This window comes from Micropterus salmoides, unplaced genomic scaffold (genome assembly GCF_014851395.1).
Source record: "Micropterus salmoides isolate LMB-PRFRI ecotype aquatic unplaced genomic scaffold, ASM1485139v1 Ms_hic_scaffold_2545, whole genome shotgun sequence".
Classification (NCBI taxonomy): Eukaryota; Metazoa; Chordata; class Actinopteri; order Centrarchiformes; family Centrarchidae; genus Micropterus; species Micropterus salmoides.
In genome coordinates this window covers 18,251-37,236 of record NW_024041757.1, presented here as the reverse complement: position 1 = coordinate 37,236, position 18,986 = coordinate 18,251, and the positions used below count along the sequence as shown (strand labels likewise).

The 18,986-nt window shown below is 42.1% G+C and overlaps 1 protein-coding gene across 1 annotated transcript; it reads left to right on the top strand.

Annotated features, from left to right (window-relative positions):
- Window positions 1-184: 184 nt before the first annotated feature.
- LOC119919113 (zinc finger protein 227-like) lies at window positions 185-14,019 on the top strand. Its single transcript, XM_038739588.1, has 2 exons — window positions 185-393; window positions 12,420-14,019. The coding sequence occupies exons 1-2, from the start codon at window positions 301-303 to the stop codon at window positions 13,629-13,631; spliced, it is 1,305 nt and encodes a 434-aa protein (XP_038595516.1). The 5' UTR covers window positions 185-300; the 3' UTR covers window positions 13,632-14,019.
- The last annotated feature ends 4,967 nt before the right edge of the window (window positions 14,020-18,986 follow it).

The following is an 18,986-nucleotide window of genomic DNA, read 5'->3' as shown; positions in this document are numbered from 1 at the left end:
CTGTGTGATCAAAGCAATTCTGACATAAGTTGATAAACTTTTTTAGTCATTTAAAATCAGCTGTAGATAAAATCTAATTGTGTCAATTTCAAGTTCAAAAGTCCACAAAATGTTGAGGACGGTCCGCTGCATTTTGCTGCTCCTTTCGAATCGCACGCAAAACCGCAAACCATCTCCTGAATAGGTCACGAACGTCACCACATACGTCATCAACAGGGGCCTCGACACGCGCTTCGAAGCCTCGATACGGACGGACACACCACTACCTGCTGGATCTCAGAGACCAGGACCGAGAGCGGGATGGAGGAGGACAACCAGGACCCGGAGCCCCGGAGCAACAACGTCCCCGGAGGACAAACAGCAGGCTCGAGCTCTGATAGCACCGATGTTCAGGTCAGTGTTCATGAACACAGCTAGCAGCTAACAAGAAGCTAACGTGCGCGTTAGCTCGGCCTGGTTCCGACACGTAGCTTCATATTGACTGTAAACAAGATGTAATGTAGCAGGATTCAACAGTGGAGCCATCAGAACCCCGTATCTCTACAGAACCCACACTTAATGTGACGGTCGGAACCGGAGAGGAGGAGCAGGAGGCTCTTGTAGCATGTAGCCTGCTGCCTGTGTGTTAGCATGCTAGCTAGCGGGACAAAGCTAATGTTAACTTCCGGTTCCGCAGTTAAGGGAAAGTTAAATTACATTGTTGCCAAAGCTGTTTATGTAAAGCTTTAACTCTGTCTGAAACTCACTTTCATATCATGTTAAACCTTTATGAGATTTCACTGCTTTACACTGTTCCACGTGTGTAACGTTAGACCAGATCCCAGTGTTTCCCCCAAGATTTCAAGAGACTGTGGGGGTGGCCTCGGTCCCTCTGGGTGTCTGGGAGCATAATCTTATTTTCTGACCAACAACACAAAGCTGTAGTTGTTTAAATATGATTAAAGTCTAGCAGGAGGGGCGGGATAACCGCCATCTTTGCCGTTACGAGCTTTCCTCATAGAGTTGTATTGAGGTTCACAACGCGGTCATATTATCCTAAATAACTTGCGTCCTCTAGGCTACATCGTAATTTAGGTTTTTCTGGGATAGAGGACGTCTCTTGCATACAATCTATATCTATCTAAAAATGGTACCACAAAAATCACGGTTCGGTACGTACCTCAGCTTTTAAGTCATGGTTTGGTTTATTTTCAGTACAGTAAGGGGGGAAAATTCAAACATTAAATTCCTGCTGGTTTATTATTAAGTTTGTAAACATTAAAATCAGTTTACAATGTTTTAAGCAAACTTCCGAATTACACATAATAAATAAATTATGAAATATAAAAGAACAATAAATAAAATACTGCTGCAAACTACTACCAAGTTTCCCTAAATACAGTATTCTAAAAACAATTTCAATTCAATTTATTTATATAGCGCCAAATCACAAAACAACAGTTATCTCACAGCGCTTTTCATAAAAGAGCAGGTCTAGACCGTACTCTGTGATGCTATTTACAGAAGCCAACAGTTCCCACTGAGAGCAGCACTAGGCGACAGAGGCAAGGAAAAAACCTTTTAAGAGGCAGAAACCTCAAGCAGAACCATGGCTCAGGGTGGGCGGCATGCCTCGACCGGTTGGGGTGAAGGAGGGAGAGGGAGGCAGCCTACACAATATACACACAGAGGTACAGACAGTAAAGGTGATGTTGCTATAGAAAATGGAAAAAATGGTACAAATATTTATAGTAGTGTTAATGGTACATAGTTAAAAATATATAAAAAATATATTGTAACTGGACTGGATGACTAGTTGGTGTTATTGTGGAGTCAGAATGTCATACTAAGATTGTTTTCTGGCAAAGAATGCCTCTTTTTAAGACTTCACCCAAACAAACGGGGCTCAGAAATGTTAGCTGCTCACATACAGCATGTGGTTTGGTCCACACATGACTTACGTGATGACTACTAATCATTCATGCAGCACACCTGGACGCACCACCGCTCACTGAACAGATCTCTGCCTCACTGCCACAAACAACTGTCTCCACCTGCTGGCATGTAAAGCCGTCTGCTCCCAGCACTGTTCCAAGACTTCTATTCCTTTCATCATCACGCATAGACCAGTAAACCGAAATGTGCACATCCCACACAGAAATATTAGTAATCTCTTAAGGATTAGGACAACTGCACCAACCCAGCACCCAGAACAAACTCATTTAAAATGGCTCTCGTCAATGTGAGATCTCTGTCAAGTAAGACTTTTATCTTAAATGATTTTATCTTGTTTGCAAATCTAGATTTTATGTTAACTGGATCCTGTTTGCAAATGAATGACTATAGCGAGCTAGCTGAACTGTGTCCGCCTCAATATGATTGTTTAGTCAACCGAGGGTCAGTGGTCGTGGTGGTGGGCTAGTGAGCGTGTATATGGTTGTATAAATTGTTCTTTGTGGCGATTTTAATTCATGTTGATGACCCAACAATGTTAATGCAACTAACTTTTTAAATATGGCCACTTCTTTCTTTTAACTTCAAACACAACTGTCAAAGGGCAAACACATAACCGTGGTCAACACTGGAGGTTTTTACCCTGGGTGTCAGCATTTCCTCTGTGGAATTAGTGGACATGACCATATCTGACCACAGATGTATTGTTTTTAGCTGCGATTCGCTGTACTCATGCCGCCTCACCAAGCTCCGTGTGTTGGCATCTTTAATGAACAAAGTGTTTCAAAGTTTTGCGCATTCTTTCAGAGCCAAAGCCAACACCTGTCTGATTCCAACACCAACAATCTGGTCGATCACTTCAATCATATCTGCTTGTCGTCACTAAATATATGCCCTCTAAAGGTTAGGCCTACGTCTAAAGCTAGTAAGCAACCCTGGATAATGACAGCATTCGCAGCCTCAAAAGGGAATGCAGGAAAGCAGAGCGCAGATGGAAAAAATCCAGTCTCCAAGTCCATTACCTCAGTCTGAAAGATTTATTAATTAACTACAATAACTTGGTTAAGGATGCGAGAACACACTATTTTTTCTGAACTCATTACTACACATAAACACATAATCCAAGGTTTCTGTTTAAGACTGTGGATCAGCTGTGGTAAACCCAACCCCTCCTGTGCCTCAGCTGGAAGTAATGATGACTGTGAATTGTTTTTATCTTATTTTACCAGTAAGGTGGTGTCAATCAGAGCCTCTATTACCCTGTGGCCCTCTACTCAGAGGTTCCTCACCAGCAACAAGAGATTTTTAACCAGTTTATCCCATCGACCTGTCTGAGCTTTTAAAAACAGTATCACAAATGAGTGTCCTCAGCCCATTGATGTAATACTACAAAGTTTTTACTGAAAGTAATAGATTCTGTTGGCCCCATTTGATCTCTGTTTCAACAGCTCCTATCTATACTGGTTGGGTCCCTGATTATTTTAAAACGGCTTGCGTGAACACACATTTTAAAGAAACTGGTTTAGATCCTCCCTCCCCCCACATAATTTTAGACCAATTTCAAAACTGCCTTTTATTGCAAAGATTCTAGAAAGAATTGTGTCCAAACAGCTCACTGTACTGGAAAATAACAAATTATTTGAAAGGTTTCAGTCTGGTTTTAGGAAGTACCACAGCACTGAGACTGCCCTGCTTAAAGTCACCAATGACCTTTAAGTCTGCTGATGAAGGCATGTGCTCAGTCCTTGTACTCCTGGACCTTAGCGCTGCTTTTGACACCATTGATCACAACATCATGTTAGACGGACTGAGGCACTGGGTGGGGATCTCTGGTACTGCCCTAGAATGGTTTTCCTACCTGTCAAATAGGAAGTTTTGTGTGTCTGTAAACAACTATGTCTCTTCATTCTGTCGAGTTAAATATGGTGTGCTCAGGTGTCGGTCTTAGAACCCATTTTTAGGGCCCGAGCACGACTGTGCGAGGTCCCTATTGAATTTTCTCGGATTAGTTTTTTTTTCATTTTTTTTTTCTGCAAAGTAGGCTCAACTGACATGGCCTAAACATACTCAAACTCACCAAAATTTGCAAACATGTCAGAACCGGTGAAAAATTTCGTATTCTACAAGTTTCGCACATGGGCGTGGCAAAATGACTCGCTAGCCACCTAGAAAATTGGAAAAGATTAGCCCCTCGTTCACGTTCAACCTACATGTACGGAATTTTTTGGGGACATGTATCGTATCAAGACGCACAAAAAAGCCTCAAGAACCCATAGCCTAAAGTCAACAGGAAGTCGGCCATTTTTGGATGATTTACACACTTCGTACTTTAACGAACTCCTCAGCGCACTGAAGGAAGCCATCTGACTGTGTGAGGGGCAAGATCGTTGATGTCTGCAGGCAGAGTAGGAGCTCTCCTGTCTGACTGGTCCACCAATAGCAGAGAAGATGACCCCTTGAGACACAGCCCTCCTCATTTGCATAATGAGGCAGAAATGCATACAGAAATTTAAAAAGGACAGGCAGAAATAAATACCATGGGTGAAAACAAATAAGGTAGAAAAATAAAAGGGAAGAATAAAACAGACAAAATATTAAAACACACACAAATAAATATATTTAAAAATTTGTAATAAATAAAGTTGTAGATTATAACGGAGAATAAATAAATAAGGAATATAACAAAGGTGAATAAGTAAAGGCACTAATTAAAATATATACATTTATGTCTCCTTGTATAATTTAATTACTACCAACATTTATTTATTAGGGCCCGAGCACGACCGTGTGAGGTCCCTATGAATTTGCTCGGATTATTAGGGCCCGAGCACGACCGTGCGAGGTCCCTATTGAATTTGCTGGATTATTTTTATTTATTTTTTTTTTTTTATTTTTTTTCTGCAAAGTAGGCCCAAATGACATGGCCTAAACATACTCGAAAACTCACCAAAATTTGCAAACATGTCAGAACCGGTGAAAAATTTCGTATTCTACAAGTTTCGCACATGGGCGTGGCAAATGACTCGCTAGCGCCACCTAGAAAATTGGAAATGATTAGCCCCTCGTTCACGTTCAACCTACATGTACGAAATTTTCTGGGGACATGTATCGTATCAAGACGCACAAAAAAGCCTCAAGAACCCATAGCCTAAAGTCACAGGAAGTCGGCCATTTTGAATTTTACGGCCATTTTTGGATGATTTACACATTCGTACTTTAACGAACTCCTCCTAGGGATTTAGTCCGACCGACCTCAAATTTTTGCTGTGCCTTCTAAAGGCATTGAAGATGAAAAGTTGTGCTATTTGCAAGTTTTCGTCAATGGGCGTGTCCGTGGCGTGGCGTCAAAGATCAGCTCTTCGCCATGACACGGAAGTTGTCGTAACTTCAGTGTACATGCTCACATCTGGACCAAAGTGTACATGTAGGATGAGAGTCCCGCCCTGAACACATGTACATGCTGACATTCACCCACAGTCATAGCGCCACCTGCTGGCAACAGGAAGTGACTTTTAACAAGCAGCCCCCGCCGCACGTTTACCTACGTGCACGAATTTTCTGTGGTACGTGTATCTTGTCCAGACGCACAAAAAAGTCTCTTGGAGCCATAGCCTAACCCAACAGGAAGTCGGCCATTTTGAATTTTACGTCAAATTTTGGATGATTTACAGACTTCGTACTTTAACGAACTCCTCCTAGGGATTTAGTCCGACCGACTTCAAATTTGTGCTGTGCCTTCTAAAGGCATTGAAGATGAAAAGTTGTGCTATTTGCGAGTTTTCGTCAATGGGTGTGTCCGTGGCGTGGCGTCAGAGATCAAGTCTTCGCCATGACACAGGAAGTTGTTGTAACTTCAGTGTACATGCTCACATCTTAACCAAACTTTACGTGCTTGATAACTCTCCCACCCCGTTATGGAGGACCGATCTGACACAGCCAGAAATAAATACAGAAATAAATAAATGCTCTAAAAAATAAGCATCCAATTAAATACACAAAAAAATAAAGTAAATAAATAAATGTAGGTAGTAATTAAATTATACAAGGAGACATAAATATATATTTTAATTAGTGCCTTTATTATTCACCTTTGTTATAATTACCTTATTTGTTATTCAACTTTATTTATTACTAATTTTTTTAATGTATTTATTATGTGTGTGTTTTAATATTTTTGTCTGTTTTATTCTTCCTTTGTATTTATTTACCTTATTTATTTTCACCCATGGTATTTATTCTGCCTGTCTTAAATTTTTGTATGCATTTCTGCCTCATTATGCAAATGAGGAGGGGCTGTGTCTCAAGGGGTCATCTTCTCTGCTATTGGTGGACCAGTCAGACAGGAGAGCTCCTACTCTGCCTGCAGACATCAACGATCTTGCCCCTCACACAGTCAGATGGCTTCCTTCAGTGCGCTGAGGTGTTTAACAACTCTGAAGACAATACTACCAGCAATGTCTTCCTTCTCTTTTCACGTAGAGCACGACAGACAGTGCTTTCAGTTTGCTGCATGCATGGACACAGAACTGCGGTATAGGGAGAAGCACACGGTCAGCTGGCTGCAGCTAAATCTGGAGTGCACTCGTATTCAATTCTGTATGGTAAATTCAGTTTTAACGGAGCAGAGCGAGCTGACAGGCAGAGTTAGAGACTTTTTCTGTCCGTTTCTCTCTTCACAAAGACGCAAGTTGCAGTCTTTGGATTATACTCACAGGAAGTATAAAACCTCGTACATGCGTAACACAGTAATGTCAGGGAAATTACTTTACTTAGATTTACGTACTGCAGTTGTACATTTGAAATACCTTCCTACCTTTCTGATAGGAAGCCTTCTTGAGGTGGTATAAAACATTTCTTCTTATATTCTGATTTGAGCTGTGGACAACTATGACCACATGAATTAAAAAAACATTTCACTGCCCAAGTCAGCTATAACACAATCTTGTTCATTAGACTACATGCTGTACAGTATTTGTGGACAGATTTTGTCCCAGGATTTATTATGCATTTCTTCTTCTTCGTTGCATGATTTAGAATAATAAGGTGAGAATGGGTCTATTCTGAGTTCATCCTGCACTGCAGCAGCTAATAAAGTCCATTTAATCCCCAAAACGCTTTTCTTTTAGGCAGGCTGGAGCAGAAAACAACTCACCTTTCTCAAGTTGTACAGTAATGTCACATGTGTATGAAGGTGGATCAAACAAGCTAATCTTAAATGTCAAAGTGGAGAGGAGCCTAGTAGGCCTATTTATTTTCATTCATTACACAATATGAATAAGCTATGCAGACAGTTGTAAAGAAAGAACATCTTTTTCTTCTGTTCTCTACTTGTTATAGTTACACAGTATTAGGGGTGTGGGCTGTATTAAAAGTATCCACTGTTCTCCCATGCTCTAACACACAGTAACGATGAAATGTGTGCTGTTCTCACATTCTTCCTCTGTATGTACACATAAACAACAAGGCAGGGAAATATAAAAGGAATTTATTTTTTGTTTGGGTACATTATTGTTCGTGTACATGCTCACATCTGAAACAAACTTTATGTGCTTGATAACTCTCCCACCCGCAGACATCTACACGTCAATACCGATTTATATTCATAGCGGCAAGTGCTATGTAGCTCCACATAGGGGACACAGGAAGTGAATATACACCTTCATGCGGCGTCGGAACTGCGTAGGAAATTCACAGCCGCGGCTCACACGCGGACGTGCTACAAGTGCGAGGGCCCGCCCAACGCTGCTTGCAACTTTAATGTTTTCCTTGTATCTGCTTCCCCTTGGACATATTATCCATAAACATGGCATTTCTTTTCATATTTATGCTGATGACACACAAATATACTTGCCCGTCAGATCCACAGACCCTGGAATGCTGAGTTCACTTAACAACTGCCTTTGTGAAGTTAAAAAATGGATGTCAAGTAATTTCCTCCAGCTGAACTCGGACAAAATAGAAATCCTGGTCATCGGGTCCCAGCAGATGGTAAAACAAATACTGCCATCTGCTGGTTCCCTAGTAAATCACATTAAGCCTGTGGCAAAGAGCCTTGGTGTTTGGTTTGATAGTAATTTAAATTTCGAGCAGCACACCACAAAGCTTGTTCAATCATGTTTTTATCAACTTAGAAATATAGCAAAAATTCGATCAATGTTAACTTTTAAGGACACCGAGACCATTATTTTATCCTTTTATTTTATTGTATTTTACTAATTTTATATTTATCTTAAATTTGTATTTTAGTCTTTTCAATGTTTTCATGCTTTTATCTTGTATTGTTTTTGTATTATTGTCTTTACACTTGTTAAAGTGCACGAAATTTTTTGGGGACATGTATCATATCAAGACGCACAAAAAAGCCTCAACAACCCATACCCTAGTCAACAGAAAGTCGGCCATTTTGAATTTTACGGCCATTTTTGGATGATTTACACACTTCGTACTTTAACGAACTCCTCCTACGGATTTAGTCGGATCGACATCAAATTTCTGCTGTGCCTTCTAAAGGCATTGACGATGAAAAGTTGTGCTATTTGCGAGTTTTCGTCAATGGACATGTCTGTAGCGTCGATGATTCGCCATGAAACAGGAAGTTGTAACTTCAGTGTACATGCTTGCATTGGGCGTTGGGCGGGCCCTCGCACTTGTAGCGCGTCCGGGTGTAAGCCGGAGCTCTGCCGGTGCGGCTGTGAATTTGCTACGAGGTTCCGACGCCGCATGAAGGTGCTACAGTGAGGAAAATAAGTATTTGAACACCCTGCTATTTTGCAAGTTCTCCCACTTAGAAATCATGGAGCGGTCTGAAATTGTAGGTGCATGTCCACTGTGAGAGACATAATCTAAAACAAAAATCCAGAAATCACAATGTATGATTTTTTAACTATTTATTTGTATGATACAGCTGCAAATAAGTATTTGAACACCTGTCTATCAGCTAGAATTCTGACTCTCAAAGACCTGTTAGTCTGCCTTCAAAATGTCCACCTCCACTTCATTTATTATCCTAAATTAGATGCACCTGTTTGAGGTCGTTAGCTGCATGAAGACACCTGTCCACCCTATACAATCAGTAAGAATCCAACTACTAACATGGCCAAGACCAAAGAGCTGTCCAAAGACACTAGAGACAAAATTGTCCACCTCCACTAGGCTGGAAAGGGCTACGGAGAAATTGCCAAGCAGCTTGGTGAAAAAAGGTCCACTGTTGGAGCAATCATTAGAAAATGGAAGAAGCTAAACATGACTGTCAGTCTCCCTCGGACTGGGGCTCCATGCAAGATCTCACCTCGTGGGGTCTCAATGATCCTAAGAAAGGTGAGAAATCAGCCCAGAACTACACGGGAGGAGCTGTCAATGACCTGAAAAGAGCTGGGACCACCGTTTCCAAGGTTACTGTTGGTAATACACTAAGACGTCATGGTTTGAAATCACGCATGGCACGGAAGGTTCCCCTGCTTAACCCAGCACATGTCAAGGCCCGTCTTAAGTTTGCCAATGACCATTTGGATGATCGTCATGGGAGAAAGTCATGTGGTCAGATGAGACCAAAATAGAACTTTTTGGTCATAATTCCACTAACTGTGTTTGGAGGAAGAAGAATGATGAGTACCATCCCAAGAACACCATCCCTACTGTGAAGCATGGGGGTTGTAGCATCATGCTTTGGGGGTGTTTTTCTGCACATGGGACAGGGCGACTGCACTGTATTAAGGAGAGGATGACCGGGGCCATGTATTGCCAGATTTTGGAGAACAACCTCCTTCCCTCAGTTAGAGCATTGAAGATGGGTCGAGGCCGGGTCTTCCAACATGACAATGACCCGAAGCACACAGCCAGGATAACCAAGGAGTGGCTCTGTAAGAAGCATATCAAGGTTCTGGCGTGGCCTAGCCAGTCTCCAGACCTAAACCCAATAGAGAATCTTTGGAGGGAGCTCAAACTCCGTGTTTCTCAGCGACAGCCCAGAAACCTGACTGATCTAGAGAAGATCTGTGTGGAGGAGTGGGCCAAAATCCCTCCTGCAGTGTGTGCAAACCTGGTGAAAAACTACAGGAAACATTTGACCTCTGTAATTGCAAACAAAGGCTACTGTACCAAATATTAACATTGATTTTCTCAGGTGTTCAAATACTTATTTGCAGCTGTATCATACAAATAAATAGTTAAAAAATCATACATTGTGATTTCTGGAATTTTTTTTTTTAGATTGTCTCTCACAGTGGACGTGCACCTACGATGACAATTTCAGACCCCTCCATGATTTCTAAGTGGGAGAACTTGCAAAATAGCAGGGTGTTCAAATACTTATTTTTTTTAATTTTCCTCACTGTATATGTCACTTCCTGTGTTCCCTATGTGGAGCTACATAGCACTTGCTGCTATGAATATAAATCGGTATTGGCGTGTAGATGTCTTCAGGGTGGGACAGTTATCAAGCACGTAAAGTTTGGTTCAGATGTGAGCATGTACACTGAAGTTACACAACTTCCTGTGTCATGGCGAAGACTTGATCTTTGACGCCACGCCACGCCCCTTGACGAAAACTCGCAAATAGCACAACTTTTCATCTTCAATGCCTTTAGAAGGCACAGCACAAATTTGACGTTGATCGACTAAATCCCTAGGAGGAGTTCGTTAAAGTACGAAGTGTGTAAATCATCCAAAATTTGACATAAAATTCAAAATGGCCGACTTCCTGTGGTTTTAGGGCATCGCTCCAAGAGGCTTTTTTGTGCGTCTGGACAAGATACACGTACCACAGAAAATTCGTGCACGTAGGTGAAACGTGCGGCGAGGGCTGCTTTGTTAAAAGTCACTTCCTGTTGCCAGCAGGTGGCGCTATGACTGTGGGTGAATGTCAGCATGTACATGTGTTCAGGGCGGGACTCTCATCCTACATGTACACTTTGGTGCAGATGTGAGCATATACACTGAAGTAACAACAACTTCCTGTGTCGTGGCGAAGAGTTGATCTTTGACGCCACGCCACGGACACGCCCATTGACGAAAACTCGCAAATAGCACAACTTTTCATCGTCAATGCCTTTAGAAGGCACAGCAGAAATTTGACGTTGATCCGACTAAATCCCTAGGAGGAGTTCGTTAAAGTAGATTAGGCAAATTAACCAGCTGAAGATGCACAGGCATCATTAGGCCTAGGCTACTTGTAACCACTATCCATGAGCAGAATTTATAAATGAACATCAGATTTGATTGGAATTTAATGGCAAACTATAGGCTGTGCTTGACCATTAAAGCAGCTTTTTTTGTGTGGGAGTATAATGAAGAGACACTCTAACATATCGCCATTAAGTTCTTAAAATAACTCAAGCACAGAGAAACTACACAAATAAAATTGTGACAGTTTGGTAGGTTATTAAAACATTTCCAGCGACGAGCTACAGATCAGCTGCAGCACTCACGTTTCTGCCCGCCTGCGTCGGAGGAACGGGATGTTTAACGAGCTTAATTACCTGGAGGAGGAGACTGACTTCGGCTCTGTGTGTAAAAAAACAAAAAAAACAAAGAAAAAACAAACTGTAAAACTCCTGACTGATGAAAACAACAACTCTGGACTCCATTAGCTGTTGGCTGTAAACACACCGAGTCTGGCTACTATTTGTATTTAATGCTGACGATTGATCTGAAGCGGACAGCGGTGAGACTTGTGTGCTATTTGACTGCTGATTGTAATTTATTGGTTTGCAAACAACGGTGGAAAAGAGAGGAACAGTAGCAGAGAAACGGCAGACATTATCCAGTTAAAGCGAGTAGCCTCTACTCGCCCATTCAGAAATTCACTGCAAGGCAAGCTGATTAATTGTAATTTCCAACATAAAATCAATACTATAAAGTTTTACAATTGTATTACTCCATAGTTTTTACTAGATGTTACAAAATTTTATTTACCTGCAGGGGTCTCCTATAATTGGAGGAATGGCAAGATTTACCTGAGCTGCTCAATGTTCCCGAATGTCTGTCGGCCATCTTGGTTTTGACAAATTTAAGTTGCACTTACAATGGCTTACCAGATGGTGGCAGTGTATGGCATGACACACTAGTGTCCACTGTAGTGGCTGATGTGCAACTAGAATATCAGAACCTCTGGCCATTCAAGAAAATGGCTTTTGAATAGCTGTCCACTGTAGTGACCACTATGCGTGAAAGGGTTAGTAGGCATTACATTAGTATGTCAAACAGACATGTTCTAAATGTCAGTTATGGTTCTAGATAAACTCTACGGCACTTTAGCTTGGCTGGTAGCGATGGCTTCTCCCTCTCCTGCTCTCTCTTGCCTTGATGTCCAGTTACTCCTCTGCCGCCTATAGTCGTAATGCTATGTGTTACAAGTGTAGTTTATTAGTAGCCATGGAGGTGAGGCTTAGTGATTTAGAAGTTCAGCTGCAGCAGAGTACAGGGCAGGTAGACTTTTAAAAATTAGATACTTACTGTCTTTCTCTCTGTATGTCTGTCTGTTGCTATAGAAGCGGAGCGGAAGAGAGGGAATCAGACGTCACCGGTGTCGGCACTGTGACAAATCCTTCAAAAGATTGGACTCTTTAAAGATTCATCAGAGAGTTCACACTGGAGAGAAACTGTACAGCTGTGACCAGTGTGGGAAAACTTTCACTACACCAGGTGCACTAAAAGTCCACCAACGTGTTCACACTGGAGAGAAACCATACAGCTGTGACCAGTGTAGGAAAGCTTTCACTACAGCGGGCCACCTAAGAATCCACCAACATGTTCACACTGGAGAGAAACCTTACAGCTGTGACCAGTGTGGGAAAGCTTTCAATCATTCAAGTACACTAAAAGTCCACCGGGCTGTTCACACTGGAGTTAAACCTCACTGGTGTGAACAATGTGGGAAAACTTTCAGTAAGTCTGATAAGTTACAAAACCACATGCGTGTTCACACTGGAGAGAAGCCGTACTGGTGTGAACAATGCGGAAAAACTTTCAGTAGGTCCGATCAATTAAAAATCCACCAACGTGTTCACACTGGAGAGAAACCACACTGGTGTGAACAGTGTGGAAAAACTTTCACTCAATTAGGTCACCTAAAAATCCATCTGCGTATTCACACTGGAGAGAAACCATACTGGTGTGACCAGTGTGGAAAAACCTTCGCTTCATCAGGTGAACTAAAAAGCCACCAACGTGTTCACACTGGAGAGAAACCGTACAGCTGTGACCAGTGTGGAAAAACCTTCACTTCAGCAGGTGAACTAAAAGGCCACCAACGTGTTCACACTGGAGAGAAACCGTACAGCTGTGACCAGTGTGGAAAAACTTTTGCTCATTCAGGTGTCCTAAAAAAACACCAACGTGTTCACACTGGTGAGAAACCCCACTGGTGTGAACAGTGTGGAAAAACTTTCACTCAATCAGGTCACCTAAAAATCCATCTGCGTATTCACACTGGAGAGAAACCTTACAGCTGTGACCAGTGTGGAAAAACTTTCACTCAATCAGGTCATCTGAAAAGCCACCAACGTGTTCACACTGGTGAGAAACCTTACAGCTGTGACCAGTGTGAAAAAGCATTCATTTCATCAAGTAACCTAAAAGCCCACCTGCGTGTTCACACTGGAGAGAAGCCGTACTGGTGTGAACACTGTGGGAAGACTTTCACTACATCAAGTGAGCTAAAAAAACACCAACGTGTTCACACTGGAGAGAAGCCGTACTGACAAGCATTCACACAGCATCAATTAATTTTATTTTTTTTAAGCTAAGCTAGCTCTTTCCTCCTACTCTCCTCCTCATTACCCTCATTACAACCACCTGTTTATAATGTGACTGTGCTGGATTAACATCATGGTTAGCGCTCCTTCACTAATAAACACAGCATTAGCAGTAATATGTTGGGCAGTAATACTGTAATATTACTTTTCCCAGTAAAGAATAGTGTGACGGATTACTATTTCCAAAACAGTAATGTTATTACAGTTATTAATCATATTAAGGCTGCCATACTGTATGGACCATCCCTGACGTGAATGCGCTGCAGCTCAGCGGCATCGGACCTTATCCGCTATTAGCCAAAAAGGAAGACGGGAGAACAGGGAGGAGAGGTATTTTGACAGCTCTAAGTAACATTGTTGCCGTTATTGTGTCAGTCTACGATGCAAAGAACATTGTCGTCCGTTATCCAACGAAGGTTAAAATGAAGGGCAACTGGACTTGGTTGAAGCTACTGGAAGACGTTTCGTCCCTTATCCAAAGGACTTCTTCAGTTCTGACTGACTGGCAGGGAAACTCAGCTATTTAACCTCAGTGGGGTCGTTATCCCGGGTCATCGATACCGCTGGTTCGTTAGTGTTCCTTGTTGCTGTGACGACAGTCGTTACAGTCGTTAAGACTACCTGTGGCCAAGACTAAACGACCATCGTTGGTATCTTCACCTGAGGCCAATAGGTTACGTTTGTTGAGTTTCCTGGGAAGTGATGAAAGGACAGCATTGTAAGTGGGGGATAAGTGGTGGCGTAGACCCCCTCCCCTGTTCAATGACGGCTTCTCAACCCTGGTGTAGATGGCTTCCTTGACACCTCTTTCAAACCATCCATCTTCTCTGTCTAAATATGCACCTGGTGGTCCTCAAACGAGTGTCCTCTGTCCTTCAGATGTAAGTAGACAGCAGAGTCTTGACCTGAGGAGTTGGCCCTTCTGTGTTGAGCCATGCGTTTGTGTAGTGGTTGTTTAGTCTCCCCAATATACAGGTCTGTGCATTCCTCACTGCATTGGACCGCATACACTAGATTGCTTTTCTTGTGTTTGGGTGTGCGGTCTTTGGGGTGGACCAGCATCTGTCTTAGTGTGTTCTTGGGTTTAAAAAACACAGGGATGTTATGTTTGTTAAAAATCCTCCTGAGTTTCTCTGATACTTCAGACATGTATGGAATCACAATGTTGTTGCGTTTGACCTTCTTTTCCTCCCCTGTAGTTTTGTTCTTCTTGGATTTTGTGGCTGTCTTCACAAAGGTCCATTTAGGGTATCCACAGGCTGTAAGTGCCCCCTTCAGGTGGTTCTGTTCCTTCTCTCTGGCTTGGGCGCTTGTTGGTATGTTTTCCGCTCTGTGGTGCAGTGTTCTCATGACCCCTAGCTTGTACTCCAGTGGGTGGTGGGAATCGAACAGTAGGTATTGGTCTGTGTGTGTGGGTTTTCTGTAAACACCAATCTGCAGGCTCCTGCCTCTTCAATGTGTACAGCGCAGTCCAGGAAGGCCAAACTGTTGTTGTGAACATCTTCTCGTGTGAACCTGATGTTACTGTCCACAGAGTTGATGTGTTCTGTGAAGGCTTGCACTTCCTGGCTTTTGATTTTGACCCAGGTGTCGTCCACATATCTGTACCAGTGGCTCGGTGCTGTTCCTCTGAAGGAGTTGAGGGCTTCATTCTCCACTTCTTCCATGTAGATGTTGGCCACAATCGGGGATACCGGTGAGCCCATGGCACAGCCATGCTTCTGTCTGTAGAATCCACCGTTGTACTGGAAATAGGTGGTGTTTAGACAGAGGTCGAGTAATTTGCAGATCTGGTCAGGGCTGAGGCTAGTTCTGTTGTCCAGGGTGTTGTCTTGTGTTAGCCGTTTCCTAACGGTTTCTACTGCCTCTATGGTGGGGATGCAGGTGAACAAAGTAGTCACGTCATAGGATACCATGGTTTCATCTGGATCCAGTTTTAGTCCTCGAACTTTGTTTACAAAGTCAATAGAGTTTTGGATGTGGTGAGGCGTGTTTCCCACCAAAGGAGCTAAGATGGTAGAAATGTGTTTGGCAATGTTGTAGGTGACCGAGTTAATGCTGCTGATTATCGGCCTGAGTGGGGCTCCTTCTTTGTGTATCTTGGGTAGTCAATAAATATATGGAATGGCTTCTCCAGGATACAAACGGTAATATTGTTCACGGGTGATGGTGTTGTCCTTCTGTAACTGTTGTAGACATTCTATGGCCTTTTTCTTGTATCCGCTGGTTGGGTCTCGTCTCAGTGTCTCATACGTGTTTGTGTCCATCAGTCTTCCAGTAGCTTCAACCAAGTCCAGTTGCCCTTCATTTTAACCTTCGTTGGATAACTATGACCTGGATGACTGAGAATCTTCATAGACATTGTCGTCCGTTGTAAATAAGTAGGCTAGAGTAGCTAATATTACTCTTTTAAGGAGTAGCCTATATGCTAAGTAACTAGATAATAGCTTTATTATTTCTGAGTAACTTGCCCAACACTGAGTTGACAATAAGCATCGAATAAATTGGGTATGATTTTATTATTGAAAAGTGACCATATCACCCCAATTCTGAGGTCTCTTCATTGGTTGCCCATTAATTTCAGAATTGATTTTAAAATCCTGTTATTTGTATACAAATCTCTATGCAACCAAGCACCGTGCTACCTATGTGAACTGCTTCAACCATATACTCCATCGAGAAGTCTGAGATCAGGTGAAAAGTATCTGTTATTAGTCCCTCACTGCAGACTTAAACGCAGAGGGGATCGAGCATTTTCTGTGGTTGGGCCTCGCCTGTGGAACAATTTGCCCACAGAAGTTAGGATAGCCCCTTCTGTGATTTCTTTTAAGTCACTTTTAAAAACGCACTTGTATTCTTTGGCCTATAAATAAGGTTGTTTATTTATACATATACAGTGGGTACGGAAAGTATTCAGACCCCTTTAAATTTTTCACTCTTTGTTTCATTGCAGCCATTTTCCAAAAATCAAAAAAGTTCATTTTATTTCTCAGTAATGTACACTCAGCACCCCATCTTGACAGAAAAAAACAGAAATGTAGAAATTTTTGCAAATTTATTAAAAAGAAAAACTGAAATATCACATGGTCATAAGTATTCAGACCCTTTGCTCAGTATTTAGTAGAAGCACCCTTTTGATCTAATACAGCCATGAGGTGTTTTGGGAAAGATGCAACAAGTTTTTCACATCTGGATTTGGGTATCCTCTGCCATTCCTTCTTGCAGATCCTCTCCAGTTCTGTCAGGTTGGATGGTAAACGTTGGTGGACAGCCATTTTCAGGTCTCTCCAGAGATGCTCAATTGGGTTTAAGTCAGGGCTCTGGCTGGGCCATTCAAGAACAGCCACGGAGTTGTTGTGAAGCCACTCCTTCGTTATTTTAGCGGTGCGCTTAGGGTCATTGTCTTGTTGGAAGGTAAACCTTCGGCCCAGTCTGAGGTCCAGAGCACTCTGGAAAAGGTTTTCGTCCAGGATATCCCTGTACTTGGCCGCATTCATCTTTCCCTCGATTGCAACCAGTCGTCCTGTCCCTGCAGCTGAAAAACACCCCCACAGCATGATGCTGCCACCACGCTTCACTGTTGAGACTGTATTGGACAGGTGATGAGCAGTGCCTGGTTTTCTCCACACATACGGCTTAGAATTAAGGCCAAAAAGTTCTATCTTGGTCTTATCAGACCAGAGGATCTTATTTATCACCATCTTGGAGTCCTTCAGGTGTTTTTTAGCAAACTCCATGCGGGCTTTCATGTGTCTTGCACTGAGGAGAGGCTTCCGTCGGGCCACTCTGCCATAAAGCCCCGACTGGTGGATTGCTGCAGTGATGGTTGACTTACTACAACTTTCTCCCATCTCCCGACTGCATCTCTGGAGCTCAGCCACAGTGACCTTTGGGTTCTTCTTTACCTCTCTCACCAAGGCTCTTCTCCCCCGATAGCTCAGTTTGGCCGGATGGCCAGCTCTAGGAAGGGTTCTGGTCATCCCAAACGTCTTCCATTTGAGGATTATGGAGGCCAATGTGCTCTTAGGAACCTTAAGTGCAGCAGAATTTTTTTGTAACCTTGGCCAGATCTGTGCCTTGCCACAATTCTGTCTCTGAGCTCTTCAGGCAGTTCCTTTGACCTCATGATTCTCATTTGCTCTGACATGCACTGTGAGCTGTAAGGTCTTATATAGACAGGTGTGTGGCTTCACTAATCAAGTCCAATCAGTATAATCAAACACAGCTGGACTCAAATGAAGGAGTAGAACCATCTCAAGGATCAGAAGAAATAGACAGCACCTGAGTTAAATATGAGTGTCACGGCAAAGGGTCTGAATACTTATGACCATGTGATATTTCAGTTTATATATATATATATATATATATATATATATATATATATATATATATATATATATATATATATATATATATATAGTTATATATAATTTTCTTTTTGTTAATTTTTCTCTCCTTGGAGTATGATGCTGTTTTTTCTAAGTCTGATACTGGCATTTCTGTTTTTTATTGTTATTGTTGACGAGTCTGATACTGCTTTGGCTATTCCTGTTTAAAGCTGTTCTTAACTTTGCTGTACTTTTCTATGCTGTGCTGTTATGCATGGTATTATTGTCTTTTAATTTTGTAGTTCTGTAAAGCACTGTGGTCAGTCAGTGGCTGCTATAAAACGTGCTATATAAATGAAATGAACTTGAACTTATTGCTTGTTATAGGTATATGTCTAATGTTTGACTTTGTTGTCGATTGATCAATCATATAGCCTATATACACTTTGCTGTATGAATGGTTGCTTTTTAAGTCTTTATGTCCTTATGTTAAGGTTTTTGGCAAGTTATAAAATAATTTTTTGTGAATGGTTGTGACTGGATTTATATAAGGCCTTTTCAGACTGTTTTGATCTGCGGAGTCGCTCTGCGCTCCACATCAACAGACAGGCAAACAAACGCTCTGCGAGGTAACCATGGCAACGGTTTTTGTGTAACTGGCGCGATCCCATGAAACTGTCACGGTCGTTCTCGCCTCATATATATGTTAGCAAGTCATAAATGTTTTCAGGAGAGGAGAAGTGATTTGGGTTATTTTATTATTATTTAAGACCAACTCACTGGTAAGACAGTAACATGGCCACTTATTCTGCTAGCTCCCTGTAGATCCCAATAATGTAGTCACTTCCTGATCATGTAATAATTCCAAATGGCCAAGTGGCAGTTACATATGGTTTTACTGAATAATTAAAAATACCTAAAGAAACCTCATCTCTCGACTGGCCACTCTCTATTGTCTCAGAAGAGACACCTT

Excerpts from the sequence above, each read along its gene's own strand:
- LOC119919113 (XM_038739588.1), top strand. The coding sequence starts at position 301 with ATGGAGGAGGACAACCAGGACCCGGAGCCCCGGAGCAACAACGTCCCC. Across the intron at positions 394-12,419 it reads CTGATAGCACCGATGTTCAG|AAGCGGAGCGGAAGAGAGGG; the intron begins GTCAGTGTTCAT and ends CTGTTGCTATAG.